Raw genomic sequence first — 20,537 nt, 5'->3', positions numbered from 1 at the left:
AAAGAGTATATTATTTTTAAATAACCTGGATAAACGTCGAATCTTTAATTTTCGTTGTACAACTTGACTAAGTCTGTGGTGTGTGATCATGTGACAAAGAAACCTGCAATAAAAATGTTCAAAATTGAACTATGTTTTAAAAAGAAACTGAATCACGTGTCTCCTCCATTATGGGTAAATCTATTTAAAAAGGTAAATTGTTGGATTTTTGTTATTGGTAAAATAGTTTTGAAAATTCAGAGTAAATAAGAATGGTGGGTTTGTGGGCATAGCTCTGAGTGCTTAAAATAATTTTGCTTCCACCACGTTACATCCTATGTGCTTGACATTGTCCCCACCAAAATTAAGGGAGTTCAAAGTGAATTTTTAAATATTAGAGATTGTTGTATGTTGTAAAAAATTGGAAAAACCAGTCTATAAAGAAATGACATCATCTTGACTGCCACTAAGTTCCATGCAAGTGACCTAAATGCTGTCTTTGTACCTGCAGGTTTTAAATCCATTCTATGTATTCCAAGCCTTTACTCTAACTTTGTGGCTGTCTCAAGGTTACCTAGAATACTCTGTGGCCATCATCATCTTGACCATTATCTCCATTGCCTTAAGTGTGTATGATCTGCGACAGGTAAGAGCTGAAATCACAGTTGGATTCTATTTAGCTTTCGGCTGCAAGAGAAACAAAACCTACGGAATTTCCATTAAGAGCAAGGAGTTGCTTTGTTAAACATAAGTCGTAACAAAAAAACCCAACAAATCAAGGGCTTACTAAAAGTGGAATCTCAGGAAGAGGGCTTCCGGAATACCAAGGAGATTCAAATGTCCGCAAACTCTGATTATCGACTGAAGGCTGCACTGAATACTATATTTAGAAGGACTCTGGGGCCGTGTCTGAGTATGGTGGGGAAGATACTGTGATGGATTAATGAGGCTGGCCGTAGTTTTAGGAGGGGCAGCAGCCTAACCGTGCATTTTAGTCAAGACTCTTTCAGTTTGCAGTGGGAGAAACCCAACTTGAGCTAAATTAAGTAACTTATATAAGCCATTTCAGGGGTGTTTGTTTTACTTTGGCCATGGATGGATCCAGACACTCCAATAATGATTAGGAATCTGTTTCTCTTTATCTCTTAACCCTGCTTTACCACAGTGCTGCTTAAAGTATGGTCTGCAGACTGGTGCTGGTTATCTGTCTGTGATACAATAAGTACGAGAGTAGGCGTTTGTAAATTTTTTTTAGCAATTTGATATTACCACACCATCCAAATGTGTGATCACTTTTCTAGTAATCATGGTTTGAGAAATGTTTTACTATATATGGTCTTTACACCTAGATAGAGACTCTCTGTACTGACAAAGATGGCCCTAGAGCATCCAAAGATGGGATATATGACTTCAGGGCCCATGATCTCAGAGGAAGGGAGAGGTCTTCTCTTTACTAGCGTCCATATCAATATCCCCCGAAAGATCCTGGTTGGCCCAGCTGGAAGCAGAAGATGGCGGTGCTTACGTGCTTTCATCTGTCTCCAAACCCTCTTTCTTCAAGCTCTTTTGATTCGGTTCTTCAATCTATGTTCCTTCACATTGCAAGATACGCTATTTTCCCTTGTTCCTAAATGTTCTCCCACCTTGGACTCCAGTTTAGTTTGCACTAGATGCTTCCTCTGCCTCTCATGTAAGCACAGCCTTAATCAGAACATGGTTCTTAAGAGCTTCCCATTTCCCTTCACTCCTGAAGCCCCTCTTAGGCTGTCTTGCTAATTCCTAGACTCCTTTGTAATGTAAACTCTTCTCACAGGTGATAGTAGGTTCATAGTTCATAACCTTTCCCTCTCTCACCATCATTGTCCATCTTACAGCCAGTGAAAATCTTCCTTCTTAAAAAAATCAGTCTTATAAGTGATATAACAACACATTCTGAAATAGAATTTAGCTGACTGCTACTTGTAACGCCACAGATCCTCTAAGTCTCAGCTCCCCACAGCATCTTTCTAGAAAACGTTCTATTACTTTGCTTAAGATTCATCAGACTGAATCATGAGGCAACCCCTAAAGGAAGTCTCACTGTATTGGTTGCATACTTTTATGAACTTGACTGTGGAATTAGCTTTTTAGACACGGTGGGTACTTGTGTCAGCCCATCAACTCTGGTGAACTGTTGAAACCATCAAGTCTCAAACTTCATATTTCATCTGGAGAGGGGGAGACTAAGACACACAGAACTTGTTCCAGGTCATCAAGTGGGTTTGTGACAGAGTCAGGGGTTGTGGCTCCTCATAACATGAAACTCTTCTGCATGTGCAGTATTTTCTTAGCAGAAAGCCCTTTGCAAAGTAGCATCAGAGCTGGGGCTGAGAGTCTAACGTGAGTGTGAGAGGAGAGGTGAATCCTAGCTGTCGGTGGGGTAGACTCTGGGCACGTGTCAGTAAGGCAGACATGCGGGTGTTTAAGCAAGCCTAGCTGGAAGAGAATTTTGCTCCTTCTCTATTTCATCACTCAGCAAACATTAGGTCTAATACTGGCTTTTTATCTGGTTTTAGATCCTACAAATTTTGAGTTACAAAGCGTTCGATGAGAAATGAAAGTAAGGCAATACGTATTTAATGAGTTAGGAAACAGGATCTAAAAATGAAAAGTTAAATGAATGAAGACACTTTGAGCTAGGGAGTGAGGCCTGGAAGGCCTTTGTTTTTGGTTTTTTGCTTTTTTGTAAATGAGTGCCCGAGTGTGTTTCTTCATGAACTAACTTAAATCACAAAAATACTAACAGTGACCAGTAACCTGCCTTTGATGGTGGCAAATACTTTCTGTCTGGCTGCCAAGTCAGGGGGAAGTGTGACTGTCCTTCTGGTGACCTCTGGGCATTTGAGCAAACGTATGAAAACAGACGCCAGGACAATGAAAAATCTGACATGTTCCCCTTAGTCACGGTAGGAAATTACAGTGTCCCAAACTTTTCCCTTGGTCATTTGAGAAAGGTATGTAATATGAAGCCCCCAAGTTGAACTTCTAGTTTCTGGTTTTTGAGAAATCTTTGCAGTAATCGAATATCTAACTTGACACCTGCAAGCCACTCATATGCTTTTTGGCTTAAGTCAAACCTTGTGAATGTAGTTCCTTCCCCCGTGTGCTTCAATCTATTGGGAAAATGTTACACACAATGACCAGGAAATATCATCACAAACCATCTCAGTGTTCAGAGGGAAAATACAGACCCCTCTGACGACTTTGGGCCGGATAATCTTATCAAGTTCAAATCTCCCTCTTACCACTCTATTTGTATAACTTGACACTATTTGTTACTTGATGTGCGTTTGTGTGCGTTTGATGTTATAGTCCAAAAAATGAGATGAAATAATGAATTTCAGACACTTGTGTTCCTACTACATAGTAGGCACTCACATATTATTAGTTCTTATTATCACTGACATTGCTGTCTTTATCATTATTTCTGGAATGGGGAAAGTAGGTGATGAAAGGCTGGGAGGGGCACAAAGGTTGAAGGGAGGGGTCCTATAATTTGAGCAAGGAGGTAACATCGAACATCCCAGGACATGGCTTCCAACAATCACTGACTCACTCATTGTGTGACGCTGGGGACTCTCCCTGGAGAGTCCTCCCTGGGCCTCAGTTTCCTCAGCTGTAAATGGTAGAGGTGAAACTCTGGTTTTTTTAGGTTCCACCTTTTTAGGATCCTGTTTCACCAGGGTCATCAAAAGACATGAGAAAAGAGCCCTTGAAAACTTTATTTCTGGCCACTGGCAATCTGGGAGCATGTGTTGCAGGCTGGAGTCGATTCCTGCAGAAGCCTAAGAGGTGTTGGAGTAACTATCACTAGTAACTAAACTGCTCAGTCATGATAGGTACAAATAATAGAAACCTATTTAAACCACCTCAAGTACAAAAGGTATATACTATAAATATGCACCAGTAACGCATGGGACCCAAGGACATAAAGTACAGAGGTACTTTGCCAAGAGGCTGGACCCAGCAACTTGGGTTACTCTCTCCAGCTTCCTTTTCTCTGACAGATATGGAATGTAGAGATTGTTGTATGTTGTAAAAAATTGGAAAAACCAGTCTATAAAGAAATGACATCATCTTGACTGCCACTAAGTTCCATGCAAGTGACCTAAATGCTGTCTTTGTACCTGCAGGTTTTAAATCCCTTCTTTGAACCGCCTGACATGCACTCACTCCTCACTCTGGGAACTGGGCACACCCAGAGCTGTGGCAACCTGAAACTACTTTGTTCCTTGTGGCTTACACATTTCCCATCTATGTTTATGACAAATTTCAGTTACTCTTTTAAAGTTCCTTTACCATGTCCATTTCTTCATTTGAAACTCAGGCATAGCTTTCTTTAAGGAAATCCAAAAGAAATATAGAAATTCCTATGTAGGAGTTTGGGGAAGGATTGTAGAAAAATTAGATTTGATTCTACACTTCAGAGGGCAATGTTTCCATAAGAGAATTACTTGAGATTCCCGAGCTCTTGACCCATTAAATCAAAACACCCAGGGTGAGGCCAGCCCAGTGGCACAGCGGTTAAGTTCACACGCTCTGCTTTGGTCGCCCGGGGTTCGCCGGTTCAGATCCCGGGCGCAGACTTAGGCACCACTTGTCAAGCCATGCTGTGGCAGGTGTCCGACATAGAAAATAGAGGAAGATGGACATCAATTTAGCTCAGGGCCAGTCTTCCTCAGCAAATAGAGGAGGATTGGCAGATGTTAGCTTACGGCTAATCTTCCTCAAAAAAAAAAAAAAATCCAGGGTAATGACGGGAATCTGCACTTTTAACGGTTTCATAACAGGTGATTGTTAAACATTCTAAAGGCTTTAAGATCTATGTTATAAGGGAATCCAACAAAGGACAAATTCAAACACTAAGATTCCACGGACATCATTTATTTATTACTGTCACCATCAGCTGAACATATTTTTTCACACTTTTTATTCTATTAGATGCACAGAAATCCAAGTTTATATGGAGATTTATTTATATATTTAATATCACATTTTATTAAAACAGGATCTTACTATGTACATTAATTTGGAACTTGTGTTTTCCACTTACATGCTATGTAATGGCCACCCACCATGTAAACAAATAATTCTAAATCATGTTTAAAAATAATGGTGTGATATTCCATGGCATACCATGATTTATTAAACCATTTTCTTATTTATGAAAAATAAGGGGTTTCCTCCCAATTTTTGCCACTGCAAATATATTGAATTAAACATAACTACACTATAGGTATGTCCTTACATATTAGTGTTTGTGGGGTTTTTTTAGCAAAGCAGCCAAAGTCAGGTTGCTGTATCAAAGGATATGTATATTTTGGATGTTAATAGATGCTGCTATATCATTTTTCCCAAATTAAACAATTCCTTCTCCTACCAGCAACGTATGAAAGTACCCACTGCCCAAGTTCCTCACCAGCATTTCATTTTCTATATTGATATTTAAAATTTTATCAATCTAATATATTTTTAAAAATTGCATCTCCTGGATGTTTTAGTTTATGGTTCCCTGATTACTAGTGAGATTAGACACATTTTCCTTTGTCTAAGAGATTTTCATTTTTCTTTTCTATTTACTATACTTCATATCCATTATATACGTGGAAAAGTTTTATTTTTCTATCTTTTTTCTCTTGACCTTGCCTTTTGCCAGACATTTAAAAATATGTATAGTCAGGGGCTGGCCCCGTGGCCGAGTGGTCAATTTTGTGCACTCCACTATAGGCAGCCCAGTGTTTCGTTGGTTCGAATCCTGGGCACGGACATGGCACTACTCATCAAACCACACTGAGGCAGCGTCCCACATGCCACAACTAGAAGGACCAACAACGAAGAATATACAACTATGTACCAGGGGACTTTGGGGAGAAAAAGGAAAAAAATAAAATCTTTACAAAAAAAATATGTATAGTCAAATAGGTTTCTCTTTTCTGTATGGTTTCTAGGTTTCCTGTTTTGCTTATAAAGTTCTCCTCTTCCAAAATTAGATATTCTCTGTTTTATCTATTTATAATTCATTTAATATTCATTTTAAAATCCTTAATGGAATTTAAACATTCAGGTTCTCCTTCTTAACAGAATCCTTAAATGCCTTTGCTCAAAACAATGACAGAGATGGAACTTCAGACTTAATGGCAGTATTGCAAAAGATTTCTTCAGAAAGAAGAAAAGGGATCAGAGGACAGACATTTATTCCATTAGCAGACAGTATTTGCTAATAGAAGCTTATCTGACCCAACCTTTAAGGCATCTTGTAACACTATACAAAATGGGCCAGCTTCCTGAAACTGTATCTTTGCAGTTTAAATCATACATCCTCAACGATCAATATCTGCCTAGCACTTTACAGTTTACAGTGGGCTCCCACATCCATGATGTATGTGCTTGTGCGGGGCCTGGCAAACTGTAAAGTGACACACATACGATTGTTTATCCTCCCATGCCCTGAGAGGGAGGGACGGGCGATCAGGAGGGGCTCGCCTAGGAACAGTGGCAGCAGACCACAGCCCCGGGTTTCCTGACTCCAAGTCAAGCACTACACACTGTCCCATTGAGCAGAATCTCAAAGTGACCCGAGAGCTTCCTTGCAGCAGTAAATGATGGTTTGATAATTTTATACAACAGAAAGCAGATCAGAGGAAGCAGGTTGGCAGGAATGGAAGAAGGAACTTGTACCGCCTCTCCAATTCCTCCTGTTGAGCCACGTCGATGTTCACCGTTTCACTGAATTGCCAATTTAGCTAAACAGAGCCATGCTTTTGAAAACTAAGAGGGGAGCTGTGCACAGGAGTAGAAATAAGCTATCTTCCTGCATGTATTCTAGCCCAGGTCATGCCGCACAGAGACGGCTTACCTTGCCTAAGCCAAGAAAGACCCGCTGCAGTCCCTTTCTAACAAGCCTGGTGCAGGCATGGGTGCGAACCTTGGCACTCAGCTCTGTTTACATGGAGCTGTATTGCACCCTCCGTTGCTAACTCCATGGGCGGCTGCTAGCAATAGCGCTGAGCGTACCAGGCCCATGGTGCTTTGCCTCCACTCAGAAGTGAGTCTGGCTCAAGAGACACCTGAGTGGATGCTCTCATTACTTATCTCCAGAGGAAATCCAGCCACAGCAAACACAAGGACACACAGCAACAGATGCTGAATAACAACAATATGCATATTAGACTTGGAAATTGATCCTGGTCCCACTGAACAGGGACTGGAGACACCAGAGGGAGCCTAATGAAAATCAGGCAGCGAGCTTGGAAATCATGACAAGCATCAAGCATTTGCTTTCTCCTAGCTGGTTGGTTGTCATAGAAACCTGTGTTTGTAGAGTTTCTGAGCATATTAGCTCAAAGAGGATGCTTACATTATCCTACTCCAGTGTGGTTAGGAAGAGTAGAATAATTCAGTTGTATTAAATAGATATTTGCTGAGGGCCTACTATGTGAGAGACCACAGGGATACATAGATGAATACACGGTCCCTTCTTTGAACCGCCTGACATGCAGGGGACATCTGACAAGAAAACAGCTAGCTGTAATGGAATGTGATCAGTACGGTAATGCACGTGGAAATGGAGAAAGCAGAACAATTAATTCTTCCTGGGGATGTTAGGGACTCATGGTGCGGAGGTGACATTCGAGCAGGCTTTATGTGAAGGATCAGAAACTTGCTAGTAGAAAACCAGGGTGAACATTCTAGGGAATAGCTTGAGCAAAGGCACGGAAGCGTGGAGGGCTACACGGAATGCCAAGTGTGATAAACAAAGCCAGCTTTCTGCCATAATGAGTTTTGAGAATTACAGTTAAGCATTATTAACTCCTACTTCACTACTTGCAAATGTGTTGATTATCATCCTCTTAAGCTAGGCTGAAGTTATCACGGCATTGACGAAGAGAGTTTGCCAATGCAAGAAAAGAACTTAAAGAAATTTATAAAGAAGGATGTTTATCTTCTTAAAGGAAAAAAGCTGTTTTCAAGCACTTTCAGAGAACAGATTCGTCAACAGAAAAGGCTTGAGAGTCAGATGAGATTGACTGAGTTTGATGGTTGATCTTAATCCTTAGTAAGTAAATGGCTGTGGGCAAGTTACTAAGTCATTTTTAACTCCCAGTTTTTTTTGGTTTTGGTTTGTTTATATGCATTGGGGAGAATAACATTTTCATCGTAGGATTATTTTGAGGATTAAAAAAATCAAGCAATATATTCCAAGGGCCTACGACAGTGCCTGACACACAGTAGCCTCTTAATGTTCTAAACTGCTTAAAAATAATAATAATTTTAGTCATTTATATACTTTAGATATTTCTTCTACGAAGTGGTGGGTTATGAATAAGTCTCTGGTATGCAAAATAAATCAATATCATGTCATTTTAGAGGTTGAAGGGAACTTGAAAATGATCCAATTCAATGTTATCTGTTTACAAAGGAAACAACTAACTTATAAGGTGAAATTTCCTATATATGGGTACATGGCTGGTTAGTGGGTAAGCCAGACCTACAACTCGGGAATCCTGACTAAATCCAGTGTTCTTGCCACAGAATCACGGCTGACTTTCTCATTGTTATCCATCATTAAAATGGAGCCCCAACAGGCATGCCTCAGGAAGTCAAGTTAGGGCAATGAATACGTGCCAATAGTAATATCACTTCTTCCACTCAATTGATCCAAATGATTGAAGTTTACCTTTTCAAGCAAAACTGAAATAAATAATAAATTGTTCTGTGTAAATATTAACATTAAATTCATTATGTTCTCTCAAGAGGAAAGTTGCATAATTGTGTGTAATGCTTGTCTTAGCCTGGTGACATTTGTAACATTAAAAATCATCAACAGAACAGATAAAAATAATTTACTGTAACATCTAAAAGGAAATGTTTTATATCTGAATGGGGTTAAGCTGTATTTAAGTACCGCTGACAGTATTCAGACCTCTCCACTTAATGGTACCCAAGTAACTGACATCCATAGAGAGAGGGGCAGAGCCAGCCGGTGATGCTCCAGCTGGCCCAGCATCCCACTCTCTCCAGCTGATGGCGCCCCCTACTGTCAGTCTGGGGAATTTTGTGGACACCTCTGCCTTGTCCTCTGAGTTCGCCTACGAGATACTGTCTCCACTTCCCCAGGCTGCTTCTATTCCCTCCGCTTTGCACAAGTCATATCTCAATGAATTCTACCTCAAGTGACTCTTTCCAACTCATGTTCTCAGACAATTGTTTTTTCAACAACAGCTTTCTTATTAATCATTAACACTCATTGAGTTCTTACCACAGTAATGAGTATTATCTGAAGGGATAACTAAGATAAGCACTAGCGAACTTGAAACAACCCCATGAAATAAATACTGTTATTGTCTCCACTTCCAGATGAGGAGAAGGAAGTTAAACAGCTAAATAAGTTATAGGTGGTAGCACCAGGATTCCAAACAGCGCAGCGTAACTCCAGTCTGCAGACTTACTCAACATGCAAATCTACCAGGTCATAAAGGAGGAAATGGCTGTCCCACATACAATCGAAAATGATGCAAATATTCACAGGCTTTTACAATGGAAAGCCACTCACAGATCAAATTCAGCTTTGCCGTTTTACAGACAGAGAAACAAAGGCACGGAGAGGGGAAGTAACCTATTTGTGGTCTTGTTCTTCCTCGTCTAATCGTGCATCCTCCAGAAGTGAAACCTCGGTGCCTTTGCCTGGGTCTTTGGGGTGCAGCGGCTGGGCACTATTTTTCCTGGAGTTGAAATAGCATTAAACTAATGAACATATTTGCTGCTGCTAGCAGGGGGTTGGGTAGGGTAGAGGTTGGGGTCAAGGAAGCAGGAAGATCAAAAGAGAAACTTGAGTCTTTGCCCAGAATCAGCTTGGCTGTGACATCAGGCTCAACATTTACTTTATTGAGATCATGTGGTTTTTAGAATATGGAACATCTAATATTTAAACTTTGACTTTAAATTGGTAGCAATCAGTTAAGCTGCACAACCTTGTGGAGGATCACAACAAAGTCCGGGTTACAATCGTCGTAAAAGGCAAAGGTAAGTGAGATGCTCTGCCATCTTCAGCATCCTAATATTTCAGGGTGGAATTGTTCTCATTTGTTGTTATTAGTCAAAGAGAAAAAAGTCTTTTCTGATTGAATTCAGGACTGGGGCTAAGGTGAGGCAAACGAGTCACCTAAGATGGAAAATTTAAGGGGGCAACGGCATGCAAAGCTGACCTGTACCTATAGGACCCTGAACATGAGTGCTTTGTTGAATTTTGCACCCTGGGTACCTTGCATGCCTCATCTTGTCTAGCCCTGATTGAACCGTTTCTATCCAATGTCAAGGTTACTTCAAATTCCCTTTGCCCTCCATATTTCACTCACTTGAATGTTACTGGATAAGTCTTCTTAAGGCATTTTATTTGCCCAACAAACCCTCCAAAACAGACCCTGCGTCCTACATTTTGATCTGTCATTGAGAATTAGGCCTGCAGGAGGCTTGTAGATGGCTGGCTGGACACCTGGCATTTGCTCTGAGTTGGCCTGGGGTAGAGTGGCCACAGCCCTCTGCAAGGAGTGATGAGCTGTACCCCAGGGCAGCAAAAGCTGTCTGGATGGTTTACACTAGGCCCCAATCCAAGGACAGAGTGTGCCACGGAGGGTGGGCAACCCAGCCAAAGAGAGTAGGCAGCAGCAAAGGGACACTTCATTGACCAGGAGTATCTTCTGTGGGCAGAGCGCTGTCCCAGGTACCAGGATCAAGATGGGATCTTGATGCTGAACTAATCCTTTGCTATGGCCCAGGAATCAATTCCCTAATCCTGGTTCTCTGGGAATTTCTGATCGTGTGGGAAGGGGCTGGAGCAGGTCAGCATGCAGAGTAGCTCTTGGCCAACGGGTTGATAAGAGTTCTCAGCCACTTTGATTCCTAGGTAAAAACAGGAAAAAGTCAGCTAGTCATGGACAATTTGTTTTGCCTAGGTTTGCAGGAGCTGGAATCCCGTCTCTTGGTTCCCGGAGATATTCTTACTCTTCCCGGCAAAGTTTCATTGCCATGTGATGCTGTTCTGATTGATGGAAGCTGTGTGGTGGATGAAGGCATGCTCACAGGTAGGCACTTGTTGTGGAGCTTTCTCTTTCCTGCTCAACATCTCAGCCAAGTGTTAGCAAAGCAGGTCAACATATACTCACCCGCTTTATACCAGGCTCATGCTAAGATGGTGAGAGATCGGGGAGGGAGACATGCTCAACCTATGTGTGCAGATGGAGACTCAATATATACAAACAGGAAACATTTAACAATATGAGAATCAAGCCACGATAAATACGGAACTGGAATAAAAGTGTAACACAACATGTGACTAATTAACTGATGGGTGTGGCACATGGGGTGCTTTGGATTCAGAGGACAGTGAGAACACTACATCTTTTTATAAATATGGGAATGGTTTCTACACCTATCCAAACAAAACACAACCCCAAACCACCAACTCTCACAGTTGGCAGAGCGTGGATTTCTCCAGCCCTGTAGTCTATAGTTGGGAAACGGAGCCCCAGGTTACCCTGGGAAGGAGACTAAGTTGACCCTTCTGGGAAAGGCAGTGTAACAGTTCTGTTCTTCAGAATCGTGTCTCCAGCTGATCTCCCTGAGCAGAAAACCAGTTTTCTAGTTACGATTGATCTGTCCTTGTTGTCATTTGTACTTTGGAAAGTCCGCTTGAATTTGTGTCATTAGTAAGACACTATTTATAAAATATTCTTTAGGCAAACAAAAAATTGCATAGGACATGGTAATGGGAGAAGAAGAGACTATATAGCAACACAAAAATAGAAATGATTTGTCTTTTGTGCTTATAAATTGTTGCATTTTTCTGTTTCCAAATGGCTAAAGACAGGACACACACGCAACTTTTTTCCATCACTTAAATGTTACCAGTCATTACGTATTCCTAAACTGTTCAACACGAGCAGCTTTCACATTAAAAATGGGTCTGCTTAATTTAAAATTGAGACAAGAAAATGTAGTAAACATAACTCGGTTCCATATAATTACAAAATACCTCTTTAATGTGTTGAAATCTAACTGCCTTATAATGATAGTGATGAGGATTTGCATACTGATCACATCCTTTATCCAGAATGTTGCCATAGCACCCAATGTGCAACCCTCAAGCCCAAGACAAACCGTCCTCCCCACTCAAAGGCATCAGCTGTCTTGCATTTCCCCGCAGCCTGCCCATGAAGACTGGCCTCTCTCATTGGTGACAGAGAGTGCGGCCATGAGACATCAGGGGAGGACAGACAGCAGGGTTCACTCCCCTGGGTCTGCTGACTTGGGGACACTGTTCTTGCCTAGACTTTGAGGAAAACTCAGAAAGTTCCAGAGAAGTAGAAACAATAAACAATGCTGCCTTTCAACAAATGTGCAAAATTGACCTAAAATAACCTTAAATGGTAAGTGGCTTTTCCTAGGGTCTGTTTCTAGAAAAATAAAGTCACCAGCATTAATATCTATGTAATCTGAGTGCTGATAAAAGTCAATTTTAGAGACAGACGCATGAAACAGAAATACATATATTTCTTTCTCATTGATTTCTTCAAAAAATCTAGGTACCTCCGTGCTCTAAATAGTTTATTACACAACTTATGTAGATCCTCCTGCTCATGTGCATATTAGTGAAAAGGATCCTGATTGAACAATCAGATTAGAGTCAGATTCTGGAAACTGCACCTGTATTCCTAGAGCATTTGTCCACAACTGTGACTCACTTGTTTTTTTCCCCATGTGCAAAATAGCCCTTTGCATATATAGAAGTCTTTATTTACATAAGAAGAAAAATAGCAGATACTCTTGGCATCTCTATAGCGACAACTTTTATATCTTACTTCCTCATAGCATAAAACCAAAGAGACCAGGAGCTATTATACTACCCAAATTACAGATGAGGAAACTCAGGTCAAAAGAAAACAGGGCGGCTCAGCTAGGAAGTGAAAGAAGCAGAGTTGGAGGTGGCATCTGCTCCCAGACGTGAAGGACCGTAGGTGTGAGGAGGAGGATGCTAAGATGGGCAAAGCCGCTGCCTTCAACTTCAGGGCCTCATCACCTTTTTCCTCTGCTGGGTATTCCCACGCATAGCACATGTCCATTGTAGGATCTTCCATCTCCTCATCTCCTTAGCCTCATCCTATTGCCATAAGCTCAACTATGCAAGAAACTTTATTTTATAACTATGCCTCAATTTTACTCGGTCTCCAAATTTTGCCGTCGTTGAAAGGCTGCACTGTGAAGTATCTGGTCTAGGTCAGACAGCTGTCTCCATCAGTTACCAGGTCCTCCCAGTCCTCGCCTGGCTACCTGCAGCCGTGCAGGGCACTGGGGAGGGCCCTCTGCTCTAGGGCGGCTCTCCTTTCCGTTGCTCCCACTCCACTCCGGGCTGGGGAAATGTGCCAGGCACACGCACTGGAGAAGGAGGCAGCCCCAGGTGCCTTTTACTCTCAGTTTCCACAAACTTCTAGAACATTTCCATACGCTACTGTGGCGCAGGCCCCTTCTCTCAGGGACATGCAATATCTAAGTTTCCTTTGGATTTTTCCTCCACCTCCCAGTCCAGAGATTTTTATTTAGCTGGAAAAGTAGTAGAGAGAAGGCGTGGCTAACGGAACAGCTTTGTTCTTACTCTTAGGTCGTCCTTAAAATTCATGATCAAACTTAAGAATGACTTTTGAAACCCAAAAGCCGGTTATCAACTCCTCTTTCCTTCTTTTCTGCCTCCTAGAGCAATGATCCCCTTCACGGTCTACCTCCTCACAAAGCGGTCAAGAGGCAAAAGGGAGTACCGTGGGGGAAATTCTATTAGTATTTTGAATTTTTCTCTTAGCACAGTAGCTAATTTTTCTTAGTTCCTATATGTATTAGGCACTGTGCTAACATTTTACGTATGTTATTTCATTCAATCCCCAACTCTATAAGATTATAACTCTATAATCTAAGGCCCAGAGAGGGTAAGTAATTTGCCTAATGCCACGCAGCTTAAAAGCAATGGAGCTGAGATTTGGGTTCATTATTTTTTCGCTCATTCGTTCATTCCACAAATGTTTATTAGCTCTTTTTATGGAACAGACACTCTCCTAGCTGCTAGGGAGACAGCAGTGAACAAAGCAGGTAAGATTTCTGCCTTCATGGAACTGACATTCTGGTGGGAAGGCAGAAAACATGAAAATAGGTAAGAGACATAAATTTCCAACAGCTATAAGTTCTATGAAGAAAATAAAACACTTAAACCCAGGCATTTTGACCTCAGAGCCCAGGCTTGTAACTACACGTGTCAAACCCAGGCATTTTGACCTCAGAGCCCAGGCTTGTAACTACACGTGTCAAACCCAGGCATTTTGACCTCAGAGCCCAGGCTTGTAACTACACGTGTCAAACCCAGGCATTTTGACCTCAGAGCCCAGGCTTGTAACTACACGTGTCTCCCCTTATCTGCAGTTTCGCTTCCCGTGGTTTCGGTGACCGGTGGTTAACCATGGTTGGAAAATATTAAACGGAAAATTCCAGAAATAAACAGTTCATAAGTTTTAAATTGAGCACCAATCTGAGTAGCCTGATGAAATCTCGTGCTGTCCTGCTCTGTCCTGCTCCATCCTACCCAGGACGGAAATCATCCCTTTGTCCGGAGTGTCCACACTGTGTAGGCTGCCCACTGCTAGTCACTCAGTGCCTGTCCTGTTATCACTAAATTCTTACAATATATTGTTATAATTGTTCTATTTCATTATTAGTTATTGTTGTCACTCTCTTGCTGTGGCTGATTTATAAATTAAACTTTACCATAGGTATGTGTGTACAGGAGAAAACAGAGTATGTACAGGAATCCATACTATCTGTGGTTTCAGCCATCCACTGGGGGTCTTGGAACGTAGCTATTGTGGATAAGGGGGGACTGCTGTCCTGATCGCTCATTCTCTTAGGGATAATTATGAGGGAGGGGCTTAGATTTCACTCTGCCACAATCCCCTTCCTCTACTCAGTAGAATTACTGATTTAGTTTACACGTACATGTGGGGAAGTATGGGGCCATCTTAGTTGGACACACAGGACTTTCCCTAAGTGGTTATTTCACATTTATATCCTGTCAGCCAAGCTCATAATCAGTTGATAGTTCAGATTTTTTCCTCTCTTCCTTTTTCACTTTCTTCCTCTCACTCCCTTCTCCCTTTCTTTCACTTATGCATTCACTCATCCACTTATTACACAAAGGTTCAGAAATGCCTACTGTTTGCCAGGCACTGTGTTGTGTGCTGGAGTCACCCAGATAAATGAGCAATGACCCTTGCTCTCAAACAGTTTATAGTCAAATGGTCCCAGAAATATAAATAAACAAGAACATGGCATTTCAAACACTGTCACCATGTGGTGCATCTGGCTTATTGGGGACAAGGAAGAGACTCTCCGTTTCACAACGACCATGATCCCCAGGTCCCAGAAGCCACCTGAACAGTTGATGATGAATGTACTTCCTTCTGAAACCCTCTTTAGCCTCCTTAGAACCACTTTTGTAGGCAAATCCCTCCTTTTTTGAGATTCCAAGAAAGGCCAAGCACAAGACTGCTTATTAGTACATGAATAATGTGGAAGAGACTTGAAAATCATCTCTGCGTAAAGTCGTCTCATTTGAACCTTATCTCTGGAACATGATCGCCAGACGACTTCCACCTCTGGTTGATAAACACCTGCCTGACCCGATCCCATTGTTTGTATGCAGAAACTTACGCTAATATCAGCCTAAGCATATATTATGGATTGATATTTTGTGACCCAAAGGCAGAAAAACATTTGAAATTATGAGTATCTGCCTTTACAAGGGCTGATTTCAAAATAATGCGGTACAATGATTTGGAGATTTGTGAACACGTCCTATCCCTTTTATAAAGCCATTTGGAATGCAGTGGATAAATCCATACAATGGATAAATATCATAATTGTTTTAAAGAAATGACTTAGGGACAATGTTTGGCTAAAGGAATTTCCTGGAGAATGTTCAAGACCACTAATACAAATTTGATAGTTTCTTGCATCTTATGATGTAAAAAAAGGTACCATGGTAGGAAAGAAGTTTTGAAAAACAAATCGTAGAAAAACCTGAGTAAACATTTTTATTCAATTCATTCAGGCATTCAGCAAAAATATGTATTTTGAACCTATTACATACCAGTAGGGAAAATGAGGAATATAAAAAGTTATACATGTCAAAGTCCTTGCCCTCCGTTATTACCTAGAAGGAAAGATAGAACTAAAATCAATACAGTACTATTTCCAAACTAGAAATGTGACATGTTATCTTCCTAATTAAACATTTAGCAAAAGACTGATGGAATTTTAAATTAATTCCAGTGCTTTTTAAATCTGGGAGCCAGAAGTGTTATTAACATTCTTATTTTGTCTCTGAAATGTACCCTTTTTGAACTCTGAACTCATTTTCTTTGTATCTTGCATATCCAGTCTCACAGCCATCAGGGACAGGAGAGGAACGATACCCGCAAAGGAGGGGAGTCAATAAGAGGATATGCAAGGGGCCTGGTTTAGCTGGAGTTTGTGTAGGGGAATGACAGCCAAGGATGCTTGGATTGTGGTGCCTTTGGCAATCTAGCAAGAGAGTTTGAGCTTTAGTAGTAATGGCAATGGGAAAGCTTAAGGCCTTTTGATTAAATAATGAGATAACAAAAGGGGGCTTTGATAGGATTCATCTGGAAGTGGTGTGGGATGACTAAAGGGAGGAGGGGCTAGAGGGGAGAGACCAATTAGGTCTATGTCTATGTAATATATGTATTGGTCTCTGTCCCAGGTTCTTGGTACCAAGCTCCTAACCTTGTAATTTCCTAAGAGATAAGAGCACTAGGAGCATCTTTTGTTCTAATGAAGTGACTCTGGATGGGCTCTTGGATGGGGGCTGGTCACCAGAAAGATCAAGCCATGATTAGAAGCCTGGAACTTTTAGTCCCACTTCCCATTCTCCAGAGAGGAGAGAGGGGCTGGAAATGGAGTTAATAATTGATCATGCCTAAGCGAGGAAGCCTCATAAAATCCCAATAGCAGGGGGTTCGAAGAGCTTCCAGGTGGGTGAACACATCCATATACTGGAGGGTCCCAACTCACAACTCCACGAGGACAGAAGCTCCTGCGCTCAGGACTCTTCCGGTGTATCTTTTCCTTTGACGGTTCATCTGGACCCTTTGTCATATCTTTTAATAAACTGGTAAATGTGTGTTTGCCTGAGTTTTCTGAGCCACTCTAGCAAATTAATCCAACCTGAGGTGGGGGTTGTGAAACCTCTCATTTACCCGTCAGAAGCACAAGTGACAACGTAGATTTGCATTTGACATCTGAGATGGGGTGGGAGCAGTCTTGAGGGACTGAGCCCTTAACCTGCGGGATCTGACTCCATCTCCAGGTAGATAGTGTCAGAGTCGAGTTGAACTGAGTTAAATTGTAGGACAACCAGCTGGTGTCGTGGAATTGCTCCTTGTGGGGAAAACCGTCACGTATCTGATGTCAGAGGTGTTGTGAGTGTGGTAATAATGTGGGAGTAAAGGAGAAACACAGGAGGAAGGTTGAGAGGTTTTTCATAAGTCAGGAGGTCAGGCAGGTTGTGGTTGAGATACTTCCTCATAAGAAAGCTTTATTGGTTCCACTGTAGCCTCAAGTTACCTAGAGGATGTGTTTGCACTTCAGAGAGCTAAACAATTTACAGCTAATCTACTGTTAATGCAACCACCATGAGTCAGACAGCGACTGCCAGTGATGCCACTGGAACCTAGATGGAGTCCAAGCATGACTGGCGAGGCACGCTCACAAGGAAGGAGCAGCGGGAGGGGAGACTCATTCCATAAGAGGGCAGAGTCTGGGAGAGGAGGTGTCAAAGACACTTCTGAGATTGGAAACCTGTGACTCAGCAAAAGGGTGGTACCAGAAGAGAAACAGGAAAGTCAGGAGGAAGGTTAGGGGTGAAAATAATGCTGTGGATTTTAGGTATGTTGAATTGGAGAAGTTAGTGGGATATCCAGACTGAGATGAACAGCCTACAATTGGGAAATACAGAACAAAAGCCCAGAGGGAGGAAAGACGAAGACAGACATCACTGACATTTCTATTTAGAGGTGCTAATTAATGGAAGTAGAGCTGAGGTCATCGAGAAAGAGAAAAGAGAGATCCTGTCTTATTGTATTGGTTTCTATCTTTCACTGCAAGCTCCACAAAGATCATGAAGAATATTTTGTAGATTTTGTGAAGGCATCATTTCTCGTTCATCTCTGTACTTCTAGGACTCCTTACCTCTACCCACGCGCTCAGTGTCCTGAACATCCTGAGCTATCTTTAGTGCCTGGAGGACCCCATGCTCTTTCTCTCACTTCTTCCAAGAGCACTTTCCTCTCCTTCTGGATCTGGCTGGCCTGACTCTCCTTTCTTTTTTTTTTTTTTTTTTCTGCTTTATCTCCCCAACCCCCAGTGCATAGTTGTATATCTTAGTTGTGGGTCCTTCCAGCTCTGGCATGTGGGACGCCACCTCAACGTGACCCGCCGAGCAGTGCCATGTCCGCACCCAGGATCCAAACCCTGGGCCACCACAGCGGAGCGCACGAACTTAACCACTCGGCCATGGGGCCAGCCCCTACTCTCCTTTCAAGGTGTCGTTTATTCATTGTGCGGGAAATCTTTTCTAATCATCTGTTTGGCTTAGATCTTCCGATCTCCTAGTACTACTACCAAAATACTTACTTTGTTGTATTTTAATTATTTACTGCTATTTACTAGCCTGGCTCCCTGAGCTTTACGAGGGCGGGGTTTCTGTCTCTCTTGTTCATTATGATATTCTCAGCACCTGGAGCTGTGCCTGCACAGAATAAGCACTTAAAAATATTTGTGGAATGAATGGATGAATGGGGGGGCAACTGAGTGAATGAAAGGTAAATAATAATGACTATGCACATGCTTTATTGCTCCCTTGTTGCCTAGAATAGTGCTGGGCTTAAGGAACACTTGGGAGAGTGATTAAGTGACAGTTCTCTTTGTGAAAATGGGCCACTTTTTAGATTATAACAACAAACCATGCTGGCCAGGTGTGGGAAGGGTAGGCAGATTTTGAAGAAATATTTGAAATGTAATCAAATGTACCATTGCTTGCACCACCAGCATCCCTAAGAACGGTCCTTTGACTCATGGGATAGGCATGAAGACTGGGTCAGCTGTGGTTTGTATACTTTCTTGAAATTGGCAAGTGCGAACTCTAAGTAACTACCTGAGTTTGCCCAGAACCAACAAAATACAATCTTCTTTAGGAGAAAGTACACCTGTCACAAAGACACCATTGCCCCATACGGAGAACACCAGTGCCTGGAAATCCCACAGCTTGGAGGATTATCGGAAACATGTCCTTTTCTGTGGAACCGAAGTGATCCAAGTCAAGCCCTCTGGGCAGGGCCCAGTAAGAGCAGTCGTTTTGCAAACAGGTTAGTAGATTCCGCTTTTGTAAATTTAGTCCATGACGGGAGGTAGGGGAGCTGGATTAGGGAAATCTTGTTTAAGATTATGGAGTTTGTCACATTCTGGAATTACCAAGCACACTCGTTTCCAGTCAGACCCTTATTTTAAGTCGCCACCATTTCCAACTGAATGGTTCGTTGTTAAAACCATCATATATGACGAAGCGTATACAGGGATGAAGTATATTTCCTCAAAGGCAAAACTATGTTCTTGTTTTTTCTTGTGTCCACAGGCTTCTTCTCTTTTCCCTCTACACCCTTTTTAAGTGATTGCCAAGAAAACAAATTCCAATCGCTATCATTTGAGGACTTTTTCCTTTCAAAGAGTTGCTTGCTGGGCTGTTATTTCAAGGTCTCTGCTAGATAATTCTGCCTGGGTTCCCTACAGACACTTCACAGTCAAGGCATCCGAAGAGAAGCATCCTCCTCTGTCGCCTCTCTCTTGACAGCATCACCATCTAGCTAGCCTCTTCACGTCATCTTAGACTCCCCCTTTCTCCCATAGCAAATAGGACACCACATCCTGTCAATTCTTCAAAGACCTGCAGGGTCTCGTCTCCCTCTTTCTCATCCCCATGGTTGGTGTTTTGTTCCGACCTTCATCATCTCCTGCCTAAGCTATAACAACAAAAATATTCTTTTGACTGTTCCCTTTCAACTTTTACTTCAAACAATTTTTCTTGTGTTGTTCCATCTTTTTTTAACCTATCCCTCAATCTGAATCAAGTCACATTTCTAAAACATGGTTTGAAACAGTTCATACACACCTTGCTGAAAAACTTTTCAAGACTGCCAACATTAGTCCCAATCTTTCACATGACATTACACGACCCACACAGATACAAAACATGCCTTGCACTTTGATATCTCTATGTTTTAGTTTAGTCTATAATTCAATTGTTCTACCTGATTTTTTTAAAATTAAAAATATTAAGTTTTGTTTTATGTTCGAAGTAGTCAGTGGGCATGAGTACATCTCTCAGCCTGCTGATCAGCAGTAGCTAGTGG

The 20,537-nt window shown here is 41.8% G+C and overlaps 1 protein-coding gene across 2 annotated transcripts in view; it reads left to right on the top strand.

The window, feature by feature from the left end:
* Positions 1 to 20,537, top strand: part of ATP13A5 (ATPase 13A5) — a 105,072-nt gene that overhangs the window by 25,568 nt on the left and 58,967 nt on the right. For both annotated transcript variants that reach the window (XR_011529145.1, XM_008534951.2), the window contains exons 7-10: positions 491 to 625; positions 9,969 to 10,041; positions 10,971 to 11,099; positions 19,326 to 19,496. Coding sequence is in view for 1 of the 2 variants with exons in the window: in XM_008534951.2 (XP_008533173.2) it covers positions 491 to 625; positions 9,969 to 10,041; positions 10,971 to 11,099; positions 19,326 to 19,496 (508 nt within the window). In the remaining variant the exon portion in view is untranslated. The remainder of the gene's footprint in view (positions 1 to 490; positions 626 to 9,968; positions 10,042 to 10,970; positions 11,100 to 19,325; positions 19,497 to 20,537) is intronic.

Source organism: Equus przewalskii, chromosome 18 (assembly GCF_037783145.1).
Source record: "Equus przewalskii isolate Varuska chromosome 18, EquPr2, whole genome shotgun sequence".
Classification (NCBI taxonomy): Eukaryota; Metazoa; Chordata; class Mammalia; order Perissodactyla; family Equidae; genus Equus; species Equus przewalskii.
Note: the sequence above shows the minus strand (reverse complement) of the source record. Positions and strands in the feature narration are given on the sequence as shown.